The 26,053-nt window shown below is 46.9% G+C and overlaps 1 protein-coding gene across 1 annotated transcript in view; it reads left to right on the top strand.

Moving 5' to 3' along the window:
- LOC137299332 (lipoprotein lipase-like) overlaps positions 1-26,053 on the top strand; it is a 73,251-nt gene that overhangs the window by 21,685 nt on the left and 25,513 nt on the right. The window contains exon 3 of the mRNA XM_067967992.1: positions 16,475-16,654. Within this exon, the coding sequence (XP_067824093.1) occupies positions 16,475-16,654 (180 nt within the window). The remainder of the gene's footprint in view (positions 1-16,474; positions 16,655-26,053) is intronic.

Here is a 26,053-nt window from a genome sequence, read left to right as displayed (position 1 = left end):
CACCAAATATCAACACTCCCTTCAAACAGAGTCAACTACCAAATATCAACACTCCCTTCAAACAGACTCAACTACCCAATATCAACACTCCCTTCAAACAGACTCAACTACCCAATATCAACACTCCCTTCAAACAGACTCAACGACCCAATATCAACACTCCCTTCAAACAGACTCAACGACCCAATATCAACACTCCCTTCAAACAGACTCAACTACCCAATATCAACACTCCCTTCAAACAGAGTCAACTACCCAATATCAACACTCCCTTCAAACAGACTCAACTACCCAATATCAACACTCCCTTCAAACAGACTCAACGACCCAATATCAACACTCCCTTCAAACAGACTCAACTACCCAATATCAACACTCCCTTCAAACAGACTCAACTACCCAATATCAACACTCCCTTCAAACAGACTCAACTACCCAATATCAACACTCCCTTCAAACAGAGTCAACGACCCAATATCAACACTCCCTTCAAACAGACTCAACTACCCAATATCAACACTCCCTTCAAACAGAGTCAACGACCCAATATCAACACTCCCTTCAAACAGACTCAACTACCCAATATCAACACTCCCTTCAAACAGAGTCAACGACTCAATATCAACACTCCCTTCAATCAGACTCAACTACCAAATATCAACACTCCCTTCAAACAGACTCAACTACCAAATATCAACACTCCCTTCAAACAGACTCAACAACCAAATAACAACACTCCCTTCAAACAGACTCAACTACCCAATATCAACACTCCCTTCAAACAGACTCAACTACCAAATATCAACACTCCCTTCAAACAGAGTCAACTACCCAATACCAACACTCCCTTCAAACAGAGTCAACGACTCATTATCAACACTCCCTTCAAACAGACTCAACGACCCAATATCAACACTCCCTTCAAACAGACTCAACAATATGCACATACGAATTCAGAGCAGGAGTTGGCCATTCGGCCCCTCGAGCCTGCTCTGCCATTTGATAAGATCGTGGCTGATCTGTTTGGGACCTCAACCTTACTTTCCCATCTACCTACTATAACTTTTGACACCCCTGTTAATCAGGAATCTATCAAACTCAGCCTTAAAAATATTCAATGACCCTGCCTCCACTGCTCTCTGGGGAAGGGAGTTCCACGGTCTCACAACCCTCTGAGCGAAAAAATTTCTCCTCATCTCTGTCTTAAATGGGAGACCCCTTATTTTTAAACTGTGGCCACTAGTTCTCGTCTCTCCCACGAGAGGAAACATTCCCTCAGCATCTACCTTGTCCAGTCCCCTCAGGATCTTATCTGTTTCATTCTTCTAAACTGCACTGTATACAGGCCCAACTTGTCCAATCTTTCCTCATAAGATAACCCCCTCATCCCAGGAATCAGTCGAGTGAACCTTCTCTGAACCGCCTCCAAAGCAATTATGTCCTTTCTTAAATAAGAAAACCAAAACTGCACACAGTATTCTAGATGTGGTCTCACCAATGCCCTGTACAACTGTAGCAAAACATCTCTACTTTTCTATTCCATTCCTTGCAATAAATGACAACATTCCATTTTCCTTCCTAATCACTTGCTGTACTTGCATAATAACTTATTGTGATTCATGTACTAGGACATGTTGAAACCATCCCAACAATCCAATATCAATTCTCCCTGAGAACATTCACAAAATTCCAATATCAACACTCCCTTCAAACAATCCCAACAGTCCAATATCCAGCACAATCCGTAACCTCATGGCCCGGCATGTTCCTCACTCTGCCATTACCAACAAGCCAGGGGATCAACCCTGGTTCAATGAGGAGTTTGGAAGAGCATGCCAGGAGCAGCACCAGGCATACCTAAAAATGAGGTGCCAACCTGGTGAAGCTACAACTCAGGACGACATGCATGCTAAACAGCGGAAGCAGCATGCTATAGACAGAGCTAAACGATTCCACAACCAACGGATCAAATCAAAGCTCTGCAGTCCTGCCAGATCCAGTCGTGAAAGGTGGTGGACAATTAAAAAAACTAATGGGAGGAGGAGGGTCTGTGAACATCCCCATCCTCAATGATGGCGGAGTCCAGCACGTGAGTGCAAAGGACAAGGCTGAAGCGTTTGCAACCATCATCATTTAAACTAACTTGGCAGGGGGATGGGATACAGAGTGGAGCTACAATAGGGGGTGATGTGCAGCCAAATATAGAGAAAAAAACAAGTCAGCTTGGAAGACAGGGCAAATATGTGAGGGCAAGGCTGGATGGCATCTATTTTAATGCAAGGAGTCTTGCGAATAAGGTGGATGAACTGAAGGTGTTGATAAATACATGGGAGTATGATATTGTTGCTGTCACAGAGACATGGTTGAGGGAGGGGCAAGACTGGCAGCTCAATATTCCGGGGTACAGAATCTTCAGGCGAGACAGAGGGGGAGGTATAAGAGGAGGGGGGGTCGCAATATTAATTAAAGAATCAATTACTGCCATAAGGAGGGATGATATATTAGCAGGTTCCTCTAATGAGGCCATATGGGTGGAGCTTAAAAACAAAAAGGGGGCAAGCACTTTGATGGGAGTGTACTATAGGCCCCCAAACAGTCAGGGGGAGATAGAGGAACAGATATGTAGGCAAATCTCAGAAAATTGTGCAAATAATAGGGTAATAATAGTGGGGGATTTCAACTTCCCCAATATTAACTGGGATACTCAGAGTGTAAAAGGCTTAGAGGGTACAAAATTCTTAACGTGCATCCAGGAGAGCTTTTTGAGCCAGCATGTAGAAAGTCCTACAAGAGAGGGGGCGGTACTGGACCTAATTCTAGGGAATGTGGCCGGCCAAGTGGAAGAAGTGCTAGTAGGTGAGCACTTTGGTGACAGTGACCATAATTCGGTGAGATTTAAGGTGGTCATGGAAAAGGACAGGGAGGGGCCGGAAATAAAGGTTCTAAATTGGGGGAAGGTCGATTTTAATAGGATAAGGCAGGATCTGGCCAAAATGGACTGGGATCAGCTGCTTGTAGGAAAATCCGCATCGGAGCAATGGGAGTCTTTCAGAAGGGAGATTGAGACCATACAATGGCAACATGTTCCCATAAAGGTCAAGGGTGGTTCCAAGAACTCCAGGGAACCTTGGATGTCAGGGGATATACGAGAATGGATTAGGAAAAAAAGGAGGGCTTTTGGCAGATACAAAAGGCTAAAGACGGAGGAAACCCGAGAGGAGTACAAAAAGTGCAGGGGGATACTTAAAAAAGAAATTAGGAGATCAAGGAGGGGCCATGAAATAACACTGGCGAGCAAAATAAAGGAAAATCCTAAGATGTTTTATAAGTATATTAAGGGTAAGAGGATGACTAGGGAAAAAATAGGGCCCATTAGGGACAAAAATGGCAATCTGTGTGTGGAGCCGGCAGATGTAGGAGGGGTTCTAAATGAATTTTTTGCATCTGTTTTCACTATGGAGAAGGACGATGTAGACATAGAAATACGGCAGGGGGACTGTGATATACTCGAACATATTAACATCGAGCGGGAGGAGGTATTGGCGGTTTTAGCAGGCCTAAAAATGGATAAATCCCCAGGCCCGGACGAAATGTATCCCAGGCTACTGTGTGAGGCAAAGGAGGAGATTGCAGGGGCTCTGACACATATATTCAGAACCTCTCTGGCCACAGGGGATGTGCCAGACGACTGGAGAACCGCAAATGTAATACCATTATTCAAGAAGGGGAGTGGGGAAAAACCGGGGAACTACAGGCCAGTGAGCCTAACATCAGTGGTAGGAAAATTATTGGAAAAAATTCTGAAGGACAAAATTAGTCTCCACTTGGAGAAGCAAGGATTAATCAGGGATAGTCAACATGGCTTTGTCAAGGGAAGATCATGTCTGACTAATTTGATTGAATTTTTTGAGGGGGTGACTAGGCGTGTGGATGAGGGTAACGCAGTGGATGTGGTATACATGGATTTCAGTAAGGCCTTCGATAAAGTCCCCCACAGGAGACTGGTCAAGAAGGTACGAGCCCATGGAATCCAGGGTGCCTTGGCACTTTGGATACAAAACTGGCTTAGTGGCAGAAGGCAGAGGGTGATGGTCGAAGGTTGTTTTTGTGACTGGAAGCCTGTGGCCAGTGGGGTACCACAGGGATCGGTGCTGGGTCCCTTGCTGTTTGTGGTCTACATTAATGACTTGGATATGAATGTAAAAGGTATGATCAGTAAGTTCGCTGATGATACAAAAATTGGTAGGGTGGTAAATAGCGAGGAGGATAGCCTCAGTCTGCAGGACGATATAGATGGGTTGGTCAGATGGGCGGAACAGTGGCAAATGGAATTTAACCCGGAAAAGTGCGAGGTGATGCACTTTGGAGGGACTAACAAGGCAAGGGAATACACAATGAATGGGAGGACCCTAGGCAAGACAGAGGGTCAGAGGGATCTTGGTGTGCAAGTTCACAGATCCCTGAAGGCGGCGGAACAGGTAGATAAGGTGGTAAAGAAGGCATATGGGATACTTGCCTTTATTAGCCGAGGCATAGAATATAAGAGCAAGGAGGTTATGATGGAGCTGTATAAAACACTGGTTAGGCCACAGCTGGAGTACTGTGTGCAGTTCTGGTCGCCACAGTACAGGAAGGATGTGATCGCTTTGGAGAGGGTGCAGAGGAGATTCACCAGGATGTTACCAGGGCTGGAGCGCTTCAGCTATGAAGAGAGACTGGGAAGATTGGGTTTGTTTTCCTTGGAGCAGAGGAGGCTGAGGGGGGACATGATTGAGGTGTACAAAATTATGAGGGGCACAGATAGGATGGATACTAAGGAGCTTTTTCCCTTCGTTGAGGGTTCTATAACAAGGGGACATAGATTCAAGGTAAAAGGCGGGAGGTTTAGAGGGGATTTGAGAAAGAACTTTTTCACCCAGAGGGTGGTTGGAGTCTGGAACTCACTGCCTGAAAGGGTTGTGGAGGCAGGAACCCTCACAACATTCAAGAAGCATTTGGATGAGCACTTGAAATGCCATAGCATACAAGGCTACGGACCAAATGCTGGAATATGGGATTAGAGTAGACAGGGCTGATGGCCGGCGCGGACACGATGGGCCGAAGGGCCTCTATCCGTGCTGTATAACTCTATGACTCTATGACTCTATCTTCAGCCAGAAGTGCCGAGTGGATGATCCAGCTCGGCCTCCTCCCGATATCCCCACCATCACAGAAGCCAGTCTTCAGCCAATTCGATTCACTCCATGTGATATTAAGAAACGGCTGAGTGCACTGGATACAACAAAGGCAATGGACCCCGACAACATCCCGGCTGCAGTGCTGAAGACTTGTGCTTCAGAACTAGCCGCGCCTCGAGCCAAACTGTTCCAGTAGAGCTACAACACTGGCATCTACCCGACAATGTGGAAAATTGCCCAGGTATGTCCTGTCCACAAAAAGCAGGACAAATCCAATCGGGCCAATTACCGCCCCATCAGTCGACTCTCAATCATCAGCAAAGTGACGGAAGGTGTCGTCGACAGTGCTATCAAGCGGCACTTACTCAACAATAACCTGCTCACCGATGCTCAGTTTGGGTTCCGCCAGGACCACTCGGCTCCAGACCTCATTACAGCCTTGGTCCAAACATGGAGAAAAGAGCTGAATTCCAGAGGTGAGGTGAGAGTGACTGCCCTTGACATCAAGGCAGCATTTGACCGAGTGTGGTACCAAGGAGCTCTAGTAAAATTGAAGTCAATGGGAATCAGGGGGAAAACTCTCCAGTGGCTGGAGTCATACCTAGCACAAAGGAAGATAGTAGTGGTTGTTGGAGGCCAATCATCTCAGCCCCAGGACATTGCTGCAGGAGTTCCTCAGGGCAGTGTCCTTGGCCCAGCCATCTTCAGCTGCTTCATCAATGACCTTCCCTCCATCATAAGGTCAGAAATGGGGATATTCGCTGATGACTGCACAGTGTTCAGTTCCATTCGCAACCCCTCAGATAATGAAGCAGTCCGTGCCCGCATGCAGCAAGACCTGGACAACATCCAGGCTTGGGCTCATAAGTGGCAAGTAACATTTGCGCCAGACAAGTGCCAGGCAATGACCATCTCCAACAAGAGAGAGTCTAACCACCTCACCTTGATATTCAATGGCATTACCATTGCCGAATCCCCCACCATCAACATCCTGGGGGTCACCATTGACCAGAACCTTAACTGGACCAGCCACATAAATACTGTGGCTACAAGAGCAGGTCAAAGGCTGGGTATTCTGCGACAAGTGACTCACCTCCTGACTCCCCAAAGCCTTTCCACCATCTATAAGGCACAAGTCAGGGGTGTTATGGAATACTCTCCACTTGCCTGGATGAGTGCAGCTCCAACAACACTCAAGAAGCTCGACACCATCCAGGACAAAGCAGCCCGCTTGATTGGTACCCCATCCACCACCCTAAACATTCACTCCCTTCACCACCGGCGCATCGTGGCTGCAGTGTGTACCATCGACAGGATGCACTGCAGCAACTCGCCAAGGCTTCTTCGACAGAACCTCCCAAACCCACGACCTCTCCCACCTAGAAGGACAAGAGCAGCAGGCACATGGGAACAACACCACCTGCACGTTCCCCTCCAAGTCACACACCATCCCGACTTGGAAATATATCGCCGTTCCTTCATCGTTGCTGGGTCAAAATCCTGGAACTCCCTTCCTAACAGCACTGTGGGAGAACCGTCACCACACGGACTGCAGCGGTTCAAGAAGGCGGCTCACCACCACCTTCTCAAGGGCAATTCAGGATGGGCAATAAATGCCGGCCTTGCCAGCGATACCCACATCCCATGAATGAATAAAAAAAACACTCTCTTCAATCCTCACATTCCAATATCAACTCTCCCTTCAAACAGTCCCAACAATCCGATATCAACAATCCGAACAATCCGATATCAACATTCCCTTCAAACTTACCCAACAATCCAATATCAACTCTCCCTTCAAACAATCCCAACAATCCAATATCAACTCTCCATGGAAACATAGAAAAGATACAGCACAGAAGGGGGCCATTCGGCCCATTGTGTCCGCGCCGGCTTGAAGAACAACCAGGTGCCCATTCTAATCCCACCTTCCAGCACCCGGTCTGTAGCCCTGCAGCTTACAGCACTTTAGGTGCAGGTCCAGGTACTTTTTAAAAGAGTTGAGGGTCCCTGCCTCAACCATCAATTCGGGCAGTGAATTCCACACACCCACCACCCTCTGGGTAAAAAAGATTTTCCTCATGTCCTCTCTAATCCTTCCACCAATCAGCTTAAATCTATGTCCTCTAGTTCTTGAACTCTCCACTAGGGGAAACAGGTACTTCCTGTTTACTCTATCTGGGCCTCTCTCATTTTGTGCACCTCTCCCTTCAAACAATCCAGTGTCAACATTCCCTTCCAGCTATCCCAACAATCCAATATCAACATTCCCTTTGTTAAATCCCATATCAATTATACCTGCGAACAATCCCAACAATCCAATATCAACTCTCCCTTCAAACAATCCAATATCAACTCTCCCTTCAAACAATCCCAAAATTCCAATATCAACACTCCCTTCAAATAATCCCAAAATTCCAATATCAACACTCCCTTCAAATAATCCCAAAATTCCAATATCAACACTCCCTTCAAATAATCCCAAAATTCCAATTTCAACATTGCCTTCGAACAACCCCAACATTGCAATATCAACACTCCCTTCAAACAATCCAAATATTCCAATATATACCACCCCTTTAAACAATCCAAGAACAACTCTCCCATCAAACTATCCAATATCTACTCTCCCATCACACAATCCCAACTGTCCAATATCAACTCTCCCTTCAAGCAATCCGAACAATCCAATATTAACTTTCCCTTCAAACAATCCCAAAATTCCAATATCAACTCTCCCTTCCAACTATCCCAACAATCTAATAGCAACTGTCCCTTCAAACAATCCAATATCAACTCTCCCCTGAAACTATCCCAAAATTCCAATATCAACACTGCCTTCGAACAATCCAAATATTCCAATATCAACTCTCCCTTTAAACAATCCAATAACAACTTTCCCATCAAACTATCCAATATCAACTCTCCCTTCACACAATCCCAACCGTCCAATATCAACTCTCCTTTTGAACAATCCCAACAATCCAATATCAACAATCCCAATATTCCAATAACAACATCCCCTTCAAACAATCCCAACAATCCAATATAAACTCTCCCTTCAACAATCCCAACAATCCAATATCAACAGCCCCTTCAAATTGTGTGTTTTAATATTAAAACCATTACTCTCTCTCACCCTGGTTGTTTCCCCTGTTACGGCCCGGATCTCCAATCCCTTAAGTTCAAGGGACGCAGAATTGAACTTTGATGCAGTCAACTGGTTTAGCCATTCATTGCCAGATCTGGCTGGACCACATAAAGCACTATCATGTCCTGCTCTTCTCTGCCAAAACTGCTCAGTGTTCCAGGATCTATCCGGAATGCAATGATAACCCCCGGCTTCTCTTCTCCACTACAAACCGTCTTCTTCAACAACAGCAGCAGCAACAGCAGCAACAACAACAACAACAACAACAACAACAACTCACATTTATATAACACCTTTAATGTAGTAAAATGATGACACAAAGGTAGGTAGGAAAGTAAGTTGTGAAGAGGACATAAGGAGTCTGCAAAGGGATACAGATAGGTTAAATGTGTGGGCAAAAATTTGGCAGATAGAGTATAATGTGGGAAAATGTGAACTTGTCCACTTTGGCAGGAGGAATAGAAAAGCAGTATATTATTTAAATGGAGAGAGATTGCAGAACTCTGAGTACAGAGGGATCTGGGTGTCCTAGTACATGAATCACAAAAAGTTAGTATGCAGGTACAGCAAGTGATTAGGAAGGCAAATGGAATGTTGTCATTTATTGCAAGGGGAATGGAATATTTTATTTTATTTTATTTTTTTTATTCGTTCACGGGATGTGGGCGTCGCTGGCGAGGCCGGCATTTATTGCCCATCCCTAATTGCCCTTGAGAAGGTGGTGGTGAGCCGCCTTCTTGAACCGCTGCAGTCCGTGTGGTGACGGTTCTCCCACAGTGCTGTTAGGAAGGGAGTTCCAGGATTTTGACCCAGCGACAATGAAGGAACGGCCATATATTTCCAAGTCGGGATGGTGTGTGACTTGGAGGGGAACGTGCAGGTGGTGTTGTTCCCATGTGCCTGCTGCTCTTGTCCTTCTAGGTGGTAGAGGTCGCGGGTTTGGGAGGTTCTGTCGAAGAAGCCTTGGCGAGTTGCTGCAGTGCATCCTGTGGATGGTCCACACTGCAGCCACAGTGCGCCGGTGGTGAAGGGAGTGAATGTTTAGGGTGGTGGATGGGGTGCCAATCAAGCGGGCTGCTTTATCTTGGATGGTGTCGAGCTTCTTGAGTGTTGTTGGAGCTGCACTCATCCAGGCAAGTGGAGAGTATTCCATCACACTCCTGACTTGTGCCTTGTAGATGGTGGAAAGGCTTTGGGGAGTCAGGAGGTGAGTCACTCACCGCAGAATACCCAGCCTCTGACCTGCTCTCGTAGCCACAGTATTTATATGGCTGGTCCAGTTCAGTTTCTGGTCAATGGTGACCCCCAGGATGTTGATGGTGGTGGATTCGGCGATGGTAATGCCGTTGAATGTCAAGGGGAGGTGGTTAGACTCTCTCTTGTTGGAGATGGTCATTGCCTGGCACTTATCTGGCGCGAATGTTACTTGCCACTTATGAGCCCAAGCCTGGATGTTGTCCAGGTCTTGCTGCATGCGGGCTCGGACTGCCTCATTATCTGAAGGGTTGTGAATGGAACTGAACACTGTGCAGTCATCAGCGAACATCCCCATTTCTGACCTTATGATGGAGGGAAGGTCATCGATGAAGCAGCTGAAGATGGTTGGGCCTAGGACACTGCCCTGGGGAACTCCTGCAGCAATGCCCTGGGGCTGAGATGATTGGCCTCCAACAACCACTACCATCTTCCTTTGTGCTAGGTATGACTCCAGCCACTGGAGAGTTTTCCCCCTGATTCCCATGGACTTCAATTTTACTAGGGCTCCTTGGTGCCACACTTGGTCAAATATAAAAGTAGAGATGTTTTGCTACAGTTGTACAGGGCATTGGTGAGACCACATCTAGAATACTGTGTGCAGTTTTGGTTTTCTTATTCAAAAAAGGACATAATTGCTTTGGAGGCGGTTCAGAGAAGGTTCACTCGACTGATTCCTGGGATGAGGGGGTTATCTTATGAGGAAAGATTGGACAAGTTGGGCCTGTATATATTGGAGTTGAGAAGAATGAGAGGTGATCTTATTGAAACATATAAGATCCTGAGGAGACTTGAAGGGGTAGATGCTGAGAGGATGTTTCCACTTGTGGGAGTGACTAGAACTAGGGACCACAGTTTAAAAATAAGGGGTCTCCCAGTCAAGACGGAGATGAGGAGAAATTTTTTCTCTCCAAGGGTCGTGAGTCTGTGGAACTCCCTTCCCCAGAGAGCGGTGGAGGCAGGGTCATTGAATATTTTTAAGGCTGAGTTCGATAGATTCCTGATTAACAGGGAGTCAAAGGTTACAATAGGTCGACGGGAAAGTAGGGTTGAGGTCACAATCAGATCAGCCATGATCTTATCAAATGGCAGAGCAGGCTCGAGGGGCCGAATGGCCTACTCCTGCTCTTAATTCATATGTTCGTATGTAAAGCGACCCAAGGAGTTTTACAGGAGCAATTATCAAACAAATTTGACATTGAGCCACATGAGATATTAGGACAGGCGACCAAAGCTGGCACAGGCACGATGGGCCAAATGGCCTCCTTCTGCGCCGTATCATTCTATGCTAAGATTGAGACTGTCCATTCAGCTGCCTCTGCCACTTCCCTCCCTTCACCTAGCCCACCAAGCCAGACTTCAACTACAGTTCCCCCCTGCCCTAGCCCTGAACTAGTTTCACTAGTTTCTCTCCTATCTCCCCTCATGCCGTCTCCAAACTCATCTTGTCCATGAGACCCAACTCCTGCTCCTTCAACCCTATTTCCACCAAACTGCTGACCACCCAACTTCCCTTCCTGGCCCTCATGTTAGCTGGTATTGTTAATGGTTCCTTCTCCTCAGGTCTTGTCCCCCTCTCCTTCAAATCAGCCATCATCACCCCATTTCTCAAAAAAACCACCCTTGACCCCTCTGTCCTTGCAAACTACCGCCCCATCTCCAACCTCCCTTTCCTCTCCAAAGTCCTTGAACATGTCGCCTCCCAAATCCGCAACTGCATGTTCAAACCCTCCAATCAGGTTTCTGCCCCTGCCACAAGACTGAAACGGCCCTTATCAAAGTCACAAATTACATCCTATGTGACTGTGGTAAACTATCCCTCTTCATCCTTCTTGACCTATCTTCAGCTTTTGACACAGTTGATCACACCATCCTCCTCCAATGCCTCTCCTCCGTTGTCCAGCTGGGTGGGACTCCCTCTCTTGGTTCCATTCTTATCTATCTAGTTATAGCCAGAGAATCTCCTGTAAGGGCTTCTATTCCTGCTCCCGCACCGTTATCTCTGGAGTCCCCCAAGGATTTGTCCTCCTCCTATTTCTCATCTACATGCTGCCCCTTGGCGACATCATCTGAAAACACAACGCCAGGTTCCACATGTACACTGATGACACCCAGCTCTATCTCACCACCACCTCCCTCGACCCCTCCACTGTCTTGAATTTATCACGCTGCTTGTCCGACATCCAGTATTGGATGAAAAGAAATTTCCTCCAATTATATATTGGGGAGATCCAAGCCATCGTCTTCTCCCCTGCCTCAGCTCATCTGCTGCTGAAACTCTCATCCCTGCTTTTGTTACCTCCAGACTTGACTATTCCAATGCTCTCCTGGCCGGCCTCCCATCTTCCATCCTCTGTAAACTTGAGCTCATCCAAAACTCTGCTGCCCGTATCCTAACTCACACCAAGTCCCTTTCACCCATCACCCCTGTGCTCGCTGACCTACATTGGCTCCTGGTCCAGCAATGCCTCGATTTTAAAATTCTCATCCTTGTTTTCAAATCCCTCCATGGCCTCACCCCTCCCTGTCTCTGTAGCTGCCTCCAGCCCTACAACCCTCCGAGATCTCTGCACTCCTCCAATTCTAGTGTCTTATGCATTCCCGATTTTCTTCGCTGTACCATTGGTGACCGTGCCTTCAGTTGCCTAGACCCTAAACTCTGGAATTCCTTCCCTAAACCTAATCCTTTCTGCCTCTCCACCTCTCTCTCCTCCTTTAAGACACTCCTTAAAATCGACCTCTTATCTCCTTATGTGGCTCAGGGTCAATTTATTTTTGATAATCACTCCTGTGAAACATCTTGGGACCTTTTACTACATTAAAGGCACGATATAAATACAAGTTGTTGTTGTTGTGGGAGAGTCGGATATGTGGGGATTGTGATTTTCAACAAAAATTATTAAATGACCTGCTCTGTAAAGACAGCCTCCCATCGGGATTGTTTATTGAGTGTGAGCCTTGCCTTCAAGACCTTTGTACAAAAAGGAATTGGCCCTTTGGAACCTTTTTAATGAGGAGGTGTTGATAGAGCCTGTTCAAACCACCTGGACGGAGCTTAATGAGTGTTACCACTGGTGTGTCACAATCAGTCAGCATGATTTTCAGTTTGGGGCTTCCGCTGAGTACAGTTGAAGAAAGAAAGACAGACTTGTATTTATTGTATTTCACCCCCTCATTAAATAGGGTACGGTAACATAGTGGTTATGTTACTGGGCTAGTAATCCGAAGTCATGAGTTCCAATCCTGCCACAGCAGCTGGGGAATTTAAATTCAATTAATTAAATAAAATCTGGAATTAAAATACTAGTATCAGTAATGGTGGTCATGAAACTACCGGATTGTCGTAAAAACCCATCTGGTTCACTAATGTCCTTTAGGGAAGGAAGCCTGCCGTCCTTACCCGGTCTGGCCTATATGTGACTCCAGACCCACAGCAATGTGGTTGATTCTTAATTGCCCTCTGAAATGGCCTAGCAAGCCACTCAGTTGTTCAATCTCGCTAAAAAAGTCATAATAAGAATAAAACCGGACAGGCCACTAGGCACCGGATTTGAGAAAGGCAAACCAAGCCCAGTCAACCCTGCAAAGTCCTCCTCACTAACATCTGGGGACTTGTGCCAAAATTGGGAGAGCTGTCCCACAGACTAGTCAAGCAACAGCCTGACATAGCCATACTCACAGAATCATATCTCTCAGCCAATGTCCCAGACTCTTCCATCACCATCCCTGGGTATGTCCTGTCCCACCGGCAGGACAGACCGACCAGAGGTGGTGGTACAGTGATATACAGTCAGGAGGGAGTGGCCCTGGGAGTCCTCAACATTGACTCCGGACCCCATGAAATTTCATGGCATCAGGTCAAACATGGGCAAGGAAACCTCTTGCTGATTACCACCTATCGCCCTCCCTCAGCTGATGAATCAGTCCTCCTCCATGTTGAGCACCACTTGGAGGAAGCACTGAGGGTAGCAAGGGCACAGAATGCACTCTGGGTGGGGGACTTCAATGTCCATCACCAAGAGTGGCTCGGTAGCACCACTGGCCGAGTCCTGAAGGACACAGCTGCCAGACTGGGCCTGCGGCAGGTGGTGAGCGAACCAACACGAGGGAAAAACTTACTTGACCTCGTCCTCACCAATCTACCTGTCACAAATGCATCTGTCCATGACAGTATTGGTAGGAGTGACCACCGCACAGTCCTCGTAGAGACGAAGTCCCGTCTTCGCACTGAGGACACCATCCAACGTGTTGTGTGGCACTATCACTGTGCTAAATGGGATAGATTCAGACCAGATCTAGCAGCTCAAAACTGGGCATCCTTGAGCCGCTGTGGGCCATCAGCAGCAGCAGAATTGTTATTCCAGCACAATCTGTAACCTCATGGCCCGGCATATTCCTCACTCTACCATTACCAACAAGCCAGGGGATCAACGAAGAGTGCAGAAGAGCAACACCAGGCGCACCTAAAAATGAGGTGCCAACCTGGTGAAGCTACAACCCAGGACTACATGCATGCTAAATTGCGGAAGCAACATGCTATAGACAGAGCTAAGCAATTCCACAACAACGGATCAGATCAAAGCTCTGCAGTCCTGCCACATCCAGCCGTGAATGGTGGTGGACAATTAAACAACTAATGGGAGGAGGAAGCTCTGTAAACATCCCCATCCTCAATGACGGCGGAGTCCAGCACGTGAGTGCAAAAGACAAGGCTGGAGCGTTTGCAACCATCTTCAGCCAGAAGTGCCGAGTGGATGATCCATCTCGGCCTCCTCCCGATATCCCCACCATCACAGAAGCCAGTCTTCAGCCAATTCGATTCACTCCATGTGATATTAAGAAACGGCTGAGTGCACTGGATGCAGCAAAGGCTATGGGCCCCGACAACATCCCGGCTGTAGTGCTGAAGACTTGTGCTCCAGAACTAGCTGCGCCTCTAGCCATGCTGTTCCAATACAGCTACAACACTGGCATCTACCCGACTATATGGAAAATTGCCCAGGTATGTCCTGTCCACAAAAAGCAGGACAAATCCAATCCGGCCAATTACCGCCCCATCAGTCTACTCTCAATCATCAGCAAAGTGATGGAAGGTGTCATCGACAGTGCTATCAAGCGGCACTTACTCACCAATAACCTGCTCACCGATGCTCAGTTTGGGTTCCGCCAGGACCACTCGGCTCCAGACCTCATTACAGCCTTGGTCCAAACATGGAGAAAAGAGCTGAATTCCAGAGGTGAGGTGAGAGTGACTGCCCTTGACATCAAGGCTGCATTTGACCGAGTGTGGTACCAAGGAGCCCTAGTAAATTTGAAGTCAATGGGAATCAGGGGGAAAACTCTCCAATGGCTGGAGTCATACCTAGCACAAAGGAAGATGGTAGTGGTTGTTGGAGGCCAATCATCTCTGCCCCAGGACATTGCTGCAGGAGTTCCTCAGGGCAGTGTCCTTGGCCCAACCATTTTCAGCTGCTTCATCAATGACCTTCCCTCCATCATAAGGTCAGATATGGGGATGTTCGCTGATGATTGCACAGTGTTCAGTTCCATTCGCTACCCCTCAGATAATGAAGCAGTCCGTGCCCGCATGCAGCAAGACCTGGACAACATCCAGGCTTGGGCTGATAAGTGGTAAGTAACATTCGCGCCAGACAAGTGCCGGGCAATGACCATCTCCAACAAGAGAGAGTCTAACCACCTCCCCTTGACATTCAACGGCATTACCATCGCGGAATCCCCCACCATCAACATCCTGGGGGTCACCATTGACCAGAAACTTAACTAGACCAGCCATATAAATACTGTGGCGACAAGAGCAGGTCAGAGGCTGGGTATTCTGCGACGAGTGACTCACCTCCTGACTCCCCAAAGCCTTTCCACCATCTACAAGGCACAAGTCAGGAGTGTGATGGAATACTCTCCACTTGCCTGGATGAGTGCAGCTCCAACAACACTCAAGAAGCTTGACACCATCCGGGACAAAGCAGCCCACTTGATTGGCACCTCATCCACCACCCTAAACATTCACTCCCTTCACCATCGGCGCACTGTGGCTGCAGTGTGTACCATCCACAGGATGCACTGCAGCAACTCGCCAAGGCTTCTTTGACAGCACCTCCCAAACCCGCGACCTCTACCACCTAGAAGGACAAGAGCAGCAGGCACATGGGAACAACACCACCTGCACGTTCCCCTCCAAGTCACACACCATCCCGACTTGGAAATATATCGCCGTTCCTTCATCGTCGCTGGGTCAAAATCCTGGAACTCCCTTCCTAACAGCACTGTGGGAGAACCTTCACCACACGGACTGCAGCAGTTCAAGAAGGCAGCTCACCACCACCTTCTCATGGGCAATTAGGGATGGGCAATAAATGCCGGCCTCGCCAGCGACTCCCACATCCCATGAACAAATAATTTTTAAAAATATAGCGCCTTTCAGGACGTCCTAAAGCACTTTACAGCCAATGAAGTACTTTTTGAAGTACTGTAATTTAGGAAACTGTAATTTTGTTGTAATTTAGGAAACGCAGCAGCCAATTCATGCACAGCAAGATCCCACAAAGAGCAATGTGATAATGACCAGGTAATCTGTATTTTTAGTGATGTTGGTTAAAGCTCCTAAATCTTTCTGGAGCAAGGGGCAAGCGACTAAAATGAGGCTTTGATTAGGGTCATAGAGCTAACGACAGGGAGAAATAATACTGGTGGAAACTGTCAACCTGGGCGTGCTGTGTGAGGTGTGCTGGTAAACTTCCTCCTCATGACTTCCCACGGCCGGTCGGACTCTCCTTGTACTGGCTTATCTCACTTTTGGGGCCTTATTCTTCCAAGTCCATAGAGTGCGTTACACCAAGGGAATGATTTGATTCTAATTCTCTTTCCTTTGTAGGTCACCGGTATGTTTGAGAGTTGGATCCCAAAGCTCGTCCTGGCTTTATATGAGAGAGAAGGTGACTCCAACGTCATTGTGGTGGACTGGTTGACCCGAGCTCACCAGCACTACCCGATTGCTGCCGACAACACCAAACTGGTCGGCCGTGACATCGCCCACTTTGTTGAGTGGCTGGAGGTGGGTGTTCCACGTTTCGGTCTTTTCTGCTCTTCCTTCTAATTCTCGGCACTTCAACTTCTGAATTTTGGGTTACTCTCAGGAGTCTTAGTTCCTCGATAGTATCTTCACCAGCCCTAATACTAGGTCAGTCTAGGATAATAAACAGGAGACCTTTCTGTAAATTGCTTTAGTCACTGGGTCTATTACGTACCTCCACAGGCCCCTCTCTCACATCTCTAATAAGACGTAGAGCATCATATCATTAGACCTGGCATCAGCCTTTAATTAGCAAGTGAACAATAGATGAACAAATATAGAACAGCAGTAAAATACATATATCATTGCAGTAAAGAAAGAAAGAGCTTGCATTTATATAGCGACTTTCGCGACCTCAGGACGCCCCAAAGTGCTTTACAGCCAATCAAGTACTTTTGAGGTGTAGTCACTGTTATAATGTAGGAAACACGGCAGCCAATCTGTGTACAGCAAGATCCCACAAATAGCAATGAGATAAATGATCAGATAATCTGATTTAGTGATGTTGGTTGAGGGATAAATATTGGTCAGGACACCGGGGAGAACTCCCCTCTCTTCTTCAAAATAATGCCGTGGGATCTTTTACATCTACCTGATATTAGCAGCTCCTCAGCTGCAAAACAATAAATGATCACAGTCTATATTTTTCTTACTGTTGTCTCTCCAACTGTGAATACCGTCCATGTACATCACCCCAAAGGACATTATTACACCCGAGTGAGGAGCAATACCGCCGGAGGCAGCAGGGGATTGGTCAGAGAGCCTCGTGACCTGCTGGCAAAAGTCTGTAACCGTATTCCTGTGCTAGCTCCGAGCTGTCTGTACCACGTCATTATGCCACCGGAAGCTTCCAGGAGACGGTTGGTGACATAGCGTGTGCACGCCAACCCGCAGTGCGTCAGGACATCCAAAAGGGCATTGGTGCGGTTTTCGCGAGGGCCAAGCAGCTCACTCGGGCGTATGGAACCCATGGGCAGGGATAGACCAATTGACCCATTGAGCCCGTCCCATACACTCATGTTGCAACTGAGCATCATGACCTGCAACATTCTACACGCAGCAGAAACATGTAATCTCCTGGGAAAGACAAAGAACAACACAGATAAAAATCCCTGCGCCAATTCAGGAAAAGAAACATCTGGGAGATTCCTCTCCGATCTCTGAAGGCTTCAAAACAAGTTCCAGGAGATGACAGTGAGCATTACCCAGCATCCCACCTACCTTTATGATGTCAGTCACAGTCAGGAACACAGTGTTCCCCATGGAGGTCAGGGAGCAGCAAGCACTGGCCCATGGTTTGTACAGGCTTTCTGGATTAATTAGGTATCAGTCGTGACTCAGTGGGTGGCACTGTTACCTCTGATCAGAAGGTTTTGAGCTCAAGTCCCACTCCAGAGATTTAAGCACATAATCCATGCTGATATATAAATGCACTGCCCGAGGGGGTGGTGGAGGCAGATTCAATCATGGCCTTCAAAAGGGAACTGGATACGTACTTGAAAGGAAAAAATTTGCAGGGCTACGGGGAAAGGGCGGGGGAGGGAGAGCTGGATTGCTCTTGCATAGAGCCGGCGCGGACTCGATGGGCCAAATGGCCTCCTTCCATGCTGTAACCTTTCTATGATTCTATGAAACTGCAGTGCAGTACTGAGGGAGTGCTGCCCTGTTAAGTGGATGTAAAAGATCCCATATCGCTACGTTGAAGAAGAGCAGGGGAGTTCTCCCCGGTTTCCTGGCCAATATTTATTTCTCAACCAACAGTGACTACAGTTCAAAAAGTACATCATTGGTTGGAAAGTGTTTTGGGATATCCTGAGGTCATGAAAGGCGCTATATAAATGCAAGTTTTTTTTCTTTATTGCTCACTTGCTGATAATGAGACCCAAGTATCCACCACAGGTACCATCAATCAGATCATGGCTGATCTTCAACCTCAACTCCACTTTCCTGCCCAATCCCCATATCCCTTGATTCCCCTAGAGTCCAAAAATTTATCTATTTCAGCCTTGAATATATTCAACGACTCAGCATCCACAGCCCTCTGGGGTAGAGAATTCCAAAGATTCACAACTCTCTGAGTGAAGAAATTCCTCCTCATCTCAGTCTTAAATGGCCGACCCCTTATCCTGAGACTATGCCCTCTAGTTCTAGACTCTCCAGCCAGGGGAAACAACCTCTCAGCATCTACCCTGTCAAGCCCCCTCAGAATCTTATATGTTTCAATTAGATCATCTCTCATTCTTCTAAACTCCAGAGAGTATAGGCCCTGTACAATTGTTGTAAGACTTCCTTACTCTTGTACTCCAACCCCCTTGCAATAAAGGCCAACATGCCATTTGCTTTCCTAATTGCTTGTCGGACCTGCATGCTAACTTTTTGTGTTTCTTGTACGAGAACACCCAAATCTCTCTGAACACCAACATTTAATAGTTTCTCACCACTTTAAAAATATTCTGTTTTTCTATTCTTCCTACCAAAGTGAATAACCTCACATTTCCCCACATTATACTCCATCTGCCACCTTCTTGCCCATTCACTTAATCTGTCTATATCCCTTTGCAGACTCTGTGTCCTCCCCACAGCTTACTTTCCCACCTAGCTTTGTATCATCAGCAAACTTGGATACATTACACTCGGTCCCTTCATCTAAGTCATTAATATAGATTGTAAATAGCCGAGGCCCAAGCACTGATCCTTGCGGCACCCCACTAGTTACAGCCTGCCAACCCGAAAATGATTGTTTTATCCCCCCTCTCTGTTTCCTGTCCGTTAACCAATCCTCTATCCATTCTAATATATTACCCCCAACCCCATGAGCCCTTATCTTGTGTAACAACCTTTTATGTAGCACCTTATCGAATGCCTTTTGAAAATCCAAATATACGACATCCACTGGTTCCCCTTTATCTACCCTGCTGGCTACATCCTCAAAAAACTCTAATAAATTTGTTAAACATGATTTCCCTTTCATAAAACCATGTTGACTCTGCCTAACCATATTATGATTTTCTAAGTGCCCTGTTACCACTTCCTTAAAAATGGATTCCAGCATTTTCCCGATGACTGATTTCAAGCGAACTGGCCTGTAGTTCCCTGTTTTTTCTCTCCCTCCTTTCTTGAATAGCGGGGTCACATTTGCTACCATGCATTCCGCTGGGACCGTTCCAGAATCTAGGGAATTTTGGAAGATCACAACCAATATCCACTATCTCTGTAGCCACCTCTTTTAGAACCCTGGGATGTCGGCCATCAGGTCCAGGGGATTGATGGGCTTTTAATCCCATTAGTTTCTCCAGTACTTTTCCTCTACTGATATTAATTACTTTAAGTTCCTCACTCTCATTAGGCCCTTGGTTCCCCACTATTTCTGGTATGTTTTTTGTGTCTTCTATTGTGAAGACAGATACAAAATATTTGTTTAATGTCTCTGCCATTTCCTTATTCCCCATTATAATTTCTCCTGTCTCAGCCTCTAAGGGACCAATGTTTACTTTTGCTACTCTCTTCCTTTTTACATACTTGTAGAAGCTCTTACAATCCGTTTTTATATTTCTTGCTAGTTTACTTTCATATTCTATTTTCTCCTTTTTTATCAATTTTTGGTCATCCTTTGCTGGTTTCTAAAACTCTCCCAATCCTCAGGCTTATTCCTCTTCTTGGCAACATTATAAGCTTCTTCTTTTAATCTAATACTATCCTTAACTTCTTTAGTTAGCCACAGATGAATCACTTTTCCTGTGGAGTTTTTATTTCTCAATGGAATGTATATTCGTTGAGAATGTTGAAATATTTCTTTAAATGTTTGCCATTGCTTATCTACCGTCATACCCTTTAATCTAATTTCCCAATCTACCTTAGCCAACTCGTCCCTCCTACCTATGTAATTGGCTTTATTTAAGTTTAAGACTCTAGTTTCTGACTTAAGTATGTCACTCTGAAGCTCAATGTGAAATTCTATCATATTATGATCACTATTTCCCAAGGGATCCTTTACTGTGAGGTTAGTAATTAACCCTGTCTCTTTACACAGTACAATAGCCTGTTTCCTGTTTGGTTCCATGAAGTATTGTTCCAGGAAACTGTCTCGAATGCATTCCATGAACTCATCCTCCAGACTGCCTTTGCCAATTTAATTTGTCCAGTCTATATGCAGATTAAAGTCCCCCACGATTCTTGCATTACCTTTGTTACAAGCTCCTATTATTTCTTGATTAATACTCTGTCCAACGGTATAGCTACTATTACAGGGCCTATAAACTGCTCCCACCAGTGTTTCTGCCCCTTGTTATTTCTTATTTCCACTCAGACTGATTCTACTTCCTGATCTTCTGAGCCGAGATCCTTTCTCACCACTGTCCTTATCTCATCCTTTATTATCGGGGCTACACTCCCTCCTTTTCCATTCTGCCTGTCTTTTCGGAATGTCATGTACCCTGGAATATTTAGTTCCCAACCTTAGTTACCTTGCAACCACATCTCTGCCGATGACACAAAGATTGGTGGCATTGTAAGCAGTGTAGATGAAAACATAAAATTACAAAGCGATATTGATAGATTAGGTGAATGGGCAAAACTGTGGCAAATGGAATTCAATGTAGACAAATGTGAGGTCATCCATTTTGGATCAAAAAAGGATAGAACAGGGTACTTTCTAAATGGTAAAAAGTTAAAAACAGTGGCTGTCCAAAGGGACCTAGGGGTTCAGGTACAGAGATCATTGAAGTGTCATGAACAGGTGCAGAAAATAATCAAGAAGGCTAATGGAATGTTGGCCTTTATATCTAGAGGACTAGAGTACAAGGGGGCAGAAGTTATGCTGCAGCTATACAAAACCCTGGTTAGACCGCACCTGTAGTACTGTGAGCAGTTCTGGGCACCGCACCTTCGGAATATTGGCCTTGGAGGGAGTGCAGCGTAGGTTTACTAGAATGATACCCGGACTTCAAGGGTTAAGTTACGAGGAGAGAATACACAAATTGGGGTTGTATTCTCTATAGTTTCGAACGTTAAGGGGTGATCTGATCGAAGTTTATAAGATATTAAGGGGAACAGATAGGGTGGATAGAGAGAAACTATTTCCGCTGGTTGGGGATTTTAGGAGTAGGGGGCACAGTCTAAAAATTAGAGCCAGATCTTTCAGGAGCGAGATTAGAAAACATTTCAACACACAAAGGGTTGTAGAAGTTTGGAACTCTCTTCCGCAAACGGCAATTGATACTAGCTCAATTGCTAAATTTAAATCTGAGATAGATAGCTTTTTGGCAACCAAAGGTATTAAGGGATATGGGCCAAAGGCAGGTATATGGAGTTAGATCACAGATCAGCCATGATCTTATCAAATGGCGGAGCAGGCACGAGGGGCTGAATGGCCTACTCCTGTTCCTATGTTCCTATAAAGGCTATTAGATCAAACCCATTTATCTCTACTTGTGCCACTAATTTGTCTGTCTTGTTATGAATGCTTCGTGCAGTCAGATAAAGAGCCTTTAATTTTAACTTTTTACCATATTTTCCTGCTTTGACCTTATTCGCTGATGCACTATTGCTGTTAAACTCTCTGTCCCTTCCTGCCACATTCTGCTCATCTTAATCACTACACTGCTCTGTTGCCTTGATTTTCTCATTAGATTTCTAAATTTCCCCTCCCCCCTCCATTTTTAGTTTAAAGCCCTATCTACCGCCCCAGTTATTCGATTCGCCAGGACGCTGGACCCAGCCCAGTTTAAATGGAGCCCGTCCGAACAGAACAGCTCCCTCTTTCCCCAGTACTGGGCCAGTGCCCCATGAATTGAACCCCCTGTCTCCCACACCATTCTTTGAGCCACTCATTTAACTCTCTGATCTGTTTGATCCTGTGCTAATTTGCACGTCAAAGGCAATAATCCAGAGATTATTACCTTTGAGGTTCTGCTTATTAATTTACGATGCCCAAACAGAGGCTGAGATGTTTGGCGGGCCCAGGGGGTGATTTCCTGTATAATCCGAGCTCGTTTGGGGCTGTGATCCACAACCTCCTGATTCAGAGATGAGAGGTTCACCTCATGAGTCAAGCTGACCCTTCGAAATGAAGTGACCCCCCCCTGACGCAAACCAAATGGATTAGGTGCTTAAATCTCTGGAGTGGGACTTGAACCCACAACCTTCTGACTTAGAGGCAATTCCACAGATAGATATCATTCTAATCCGGGGTCAGCATCTGGCAAACATCTGCAGACCGTGGGAAAATGTGGAAGGGGCATGACAACATCTCCAGTGTGCTGATTCTATTTGCTAAAAAAAAAATGATAAAACCACTTATATCTCCGGATAAATTACTAGATCTTGATTAAAAATCTCCTTTTACAATTAAACGGTCAATGAACAAAGAGCAAGTGGCACAAAAACCATCAATCAAATCCCTGATTTTTTTCCCTGCAAATCCCTTCAGAGGCTGAACAGGTTCTGTCCCCAACTACAACATTTAGATGGTGATCGTAGAATTCCCTCTGGCAATTTTTCCCCATGCAGGCCTTCCCTTTCTCAAAGACCTCGGCCTAGAAATTGGACCGTGCCTGAATTGGGCCATGATCTCGTGCCTAACGAGACCAGCAGCAAAACTGCGGCAAATTAGCCTACGTTGGCCTCGTTCGGATAGTACCGGTGTTGTGAGCACCAATCACGGCTTGCGAGGGAGCTCACCAGTCTCCGGGGTGGGGGTGGGCAGCAAATCGGCCAGCTCAGACACCGACCGAGGGCCTCGAGAGAGAGAGAGAGAGAGTCCGGGCGGGGAGAAGAGAGGCAATCGGTGGGGGGGGGGGGGGAGGGATTGGGGGGTGTGGGGGGTGGAGAGGCAATTCGGGGGAGGGAGAGGCAATTCAGGGATGTGGGGAGAGGGAGATGCAATTGGGGGGGGTGGGAGGTGCAGTGATGGTCGGCAGAGGCCCGCGGAGCTGGGAGAGGCTCTCCCGCTCCTCCTAGTTCCACAATAAGGTCAGTATGAATCATTAAACTTACTTTTCCGGTGGCAGTTTCCAGCGGGCCCTTTAAGGGCGGCTGATCTGGCCATTGAGAGGCTGCAGAAAGCGCCCCCAGTGGGCACGGGCGCACAGTGCAGTCAGTCACACACCAATTTCACAAAGGGGGCCTGAAACAGGTGATAGGCCATCTCTTTCGCATGTGTAAAATGAGTCCAATCAGGTGAATTATCCTCACCGCCCCATTTTACTCTCGAGTATCTCAAAACCACCCAAAAACAGACGGTATTCGAAGGACAATCTGGCCTTCCACCTTTGCCTTTTAAATAAGTTGAGATTTTGAAGCAACAAGTTGGAAGTTGGTAATAATTTATTTTGTTCTTTCAGTGGCGTGGGCCTGGTAGCTGGAATTTTTAAATATGCAGGAAATACCCAGATCTCGACCGAGAAATTCAGCTGTCCAGCGCCCATTTTCGGGCACAAAATGGCCTTCTATGCCTCCAAAATGGCGGCCAGGAAGTGCGCGTTCATTACGAGCCAGAAGTGCTCTGCCCGCCATGTTGGTAAAGGCCAAAAAATCGTTGTGCAGGGTCCACACCAGAAACAGGCTTTATGGCAGAAATAAGGGGCCTGATGCCTGTTTGAGATCCCTGTTACAAGATTGGTTTGCCCCGAGCCTGGTGTCACAGCAGCCTGACCTTGTGTCCCACTCCGTCGAGGAGCTGCCTCTTGCTGTCTGCAGCTCGCCAGTTCGATGGGACTGAGGCCCCAGGCCCAGTTTAGGGTGCACATCGGGCCTCACCAGGAGAGATTCTGGGTGGGCCCAGCGACACCTGCTCCCTCCTCCAGACTGCAGAGGCAATGTCCGGGGGTCCCCGCGAGGGGCTGAGAGCCATACGGCAACCGGTGCTTGTCTGTAACATAGGGCAGGAATATTACCGCTCCCACTATATCACCTGTCCCACTGTGTACATCACCTGCTCGAATGTGTACATCAACTGTCCCACCGTGTCCATCACCTGCCCCAACGTGTACATCACCTGCTCGAACGTGTACATCACCTGCCCCAACGTGTACATCACCTGCCCGAACGTGTACATCACCTGCTCGAACGTGTACATCACCTGCTCCAACGTGTATTAGGAATATACGAACATATGAATTAAGAACAGAAGTAGGCCAATCGGCCCCTCTAGCTTGCTCTGCCATTTGATAAGATCATGGCTGCTCTGATTATGACCTTAACCCGACTTTCCCGTCTACCTACCTTTGACTCCCTTGTTAATCAGGAATCTATCGAACTCAGCCTTAAAAATATTCAATGACCCTGCCTCCACCGCTCACGACCCTCTGAGAGAAAAAAATTCTCCTTATCTCCGTCTTAAATGGGAGACCCCTTATTTTTAAACTGTGGCCCCTAGTTCTAGTCTCTCCCACAAGGGGAAACATCCTCTCAGCATCTACCCCTTCAAGTCTCCTCAGGATTTAAAAAAATTCATTCATGGGATGTGGGCGTCGCTGGCGAGGCCGGCATTTATTGCCCATCCCTAATTGCCCTTGAGAAGGTGGTGGTGAGCCGCCTTCTTGAACCGCTGCAGTCCGTGTGGTGACGGTTCTCCCACAGTGCTGTTAGGAAGGGAGTTCCAGGATTTTGACCCAGCGATGATGAAGGAACGGCGATATATTTCCAAGTCGGGATGGTGTGTGACTTGGAGGGGAACGTGCAGGTGGTGTTGTTCCCATGTGCCTGCTGCCCTTGTCCTTCTAGGTGGTAGAGGTCGCGGGTTTGGGAGGTGCTGTCGAAGAAGCCTTGGCGAGTTGCTGCAGTGCATCCTGTGGATGGTACACACTGCAGCCACTGTGCGCCGGTGGTGAAGGGAGTGAATGTTTAGGGTGGTGGATGGGGTGCCAATCAAGCGGGCTGCTTTGTCCTGAATGGTGTCGAGCTTCTTGAGTGTTGTTGGAGCTGCACTCATCCAGGCAAGTGGAGAGTGTTCCATAACACTCCTGATTTGTGCCTTGTATATGGTGGAAAGTCTCTGGGGAGTCAGGAGGTGAGTCACTCGCCGCAGAATACCCAGCCTCTGACCTGCTCTTGTAGCCACAGTATTTATGTGGCTGGTCCAGTTAAGTTTCTGGTCAATGGTGGCCCCCTGGATGTTGATGGTGGGGGATTCGGCGATGGTAATGCCATTGAATGTCAAGGGGAGGTGGTTAGACTTTCTCTTGTTGGAAATGGTCATTGCCTCGCACTTGTCTGGCGCGCATGTTACTTGCCACTTATGAGCCCAAGCCTGGGTGTTGTCCAGGTCTTGCTGCATGCGGGCTCGGACTGCTTCATTATCTGAGGGGTTGCGAATGGAACTGAACATTGTGCAATCATCAGCGAACATCCCCATTTCTGACCTTATGATGGAGGGAAGGTCAT

Source organism: Heptranchias perlo, chromosome 29 (genome assembly GCF_035084215.1).
Source record: "Heptranchias perlo isolate sHepPer1 chromosome 29, sHepPer1.hap1, whole genome shotgun sequence".
Classification (NCBI taxonomy): domain Eukaryota; kingdom Metazoa; phylum Chordata; class Chondrichthyes; order Hexanchiformes; family Hexanchidae; genus Heptranchias; species Heptranchias perlo.
This window is presented reverse-complemented; position numbering and strand designations above follow the sequence as displayed.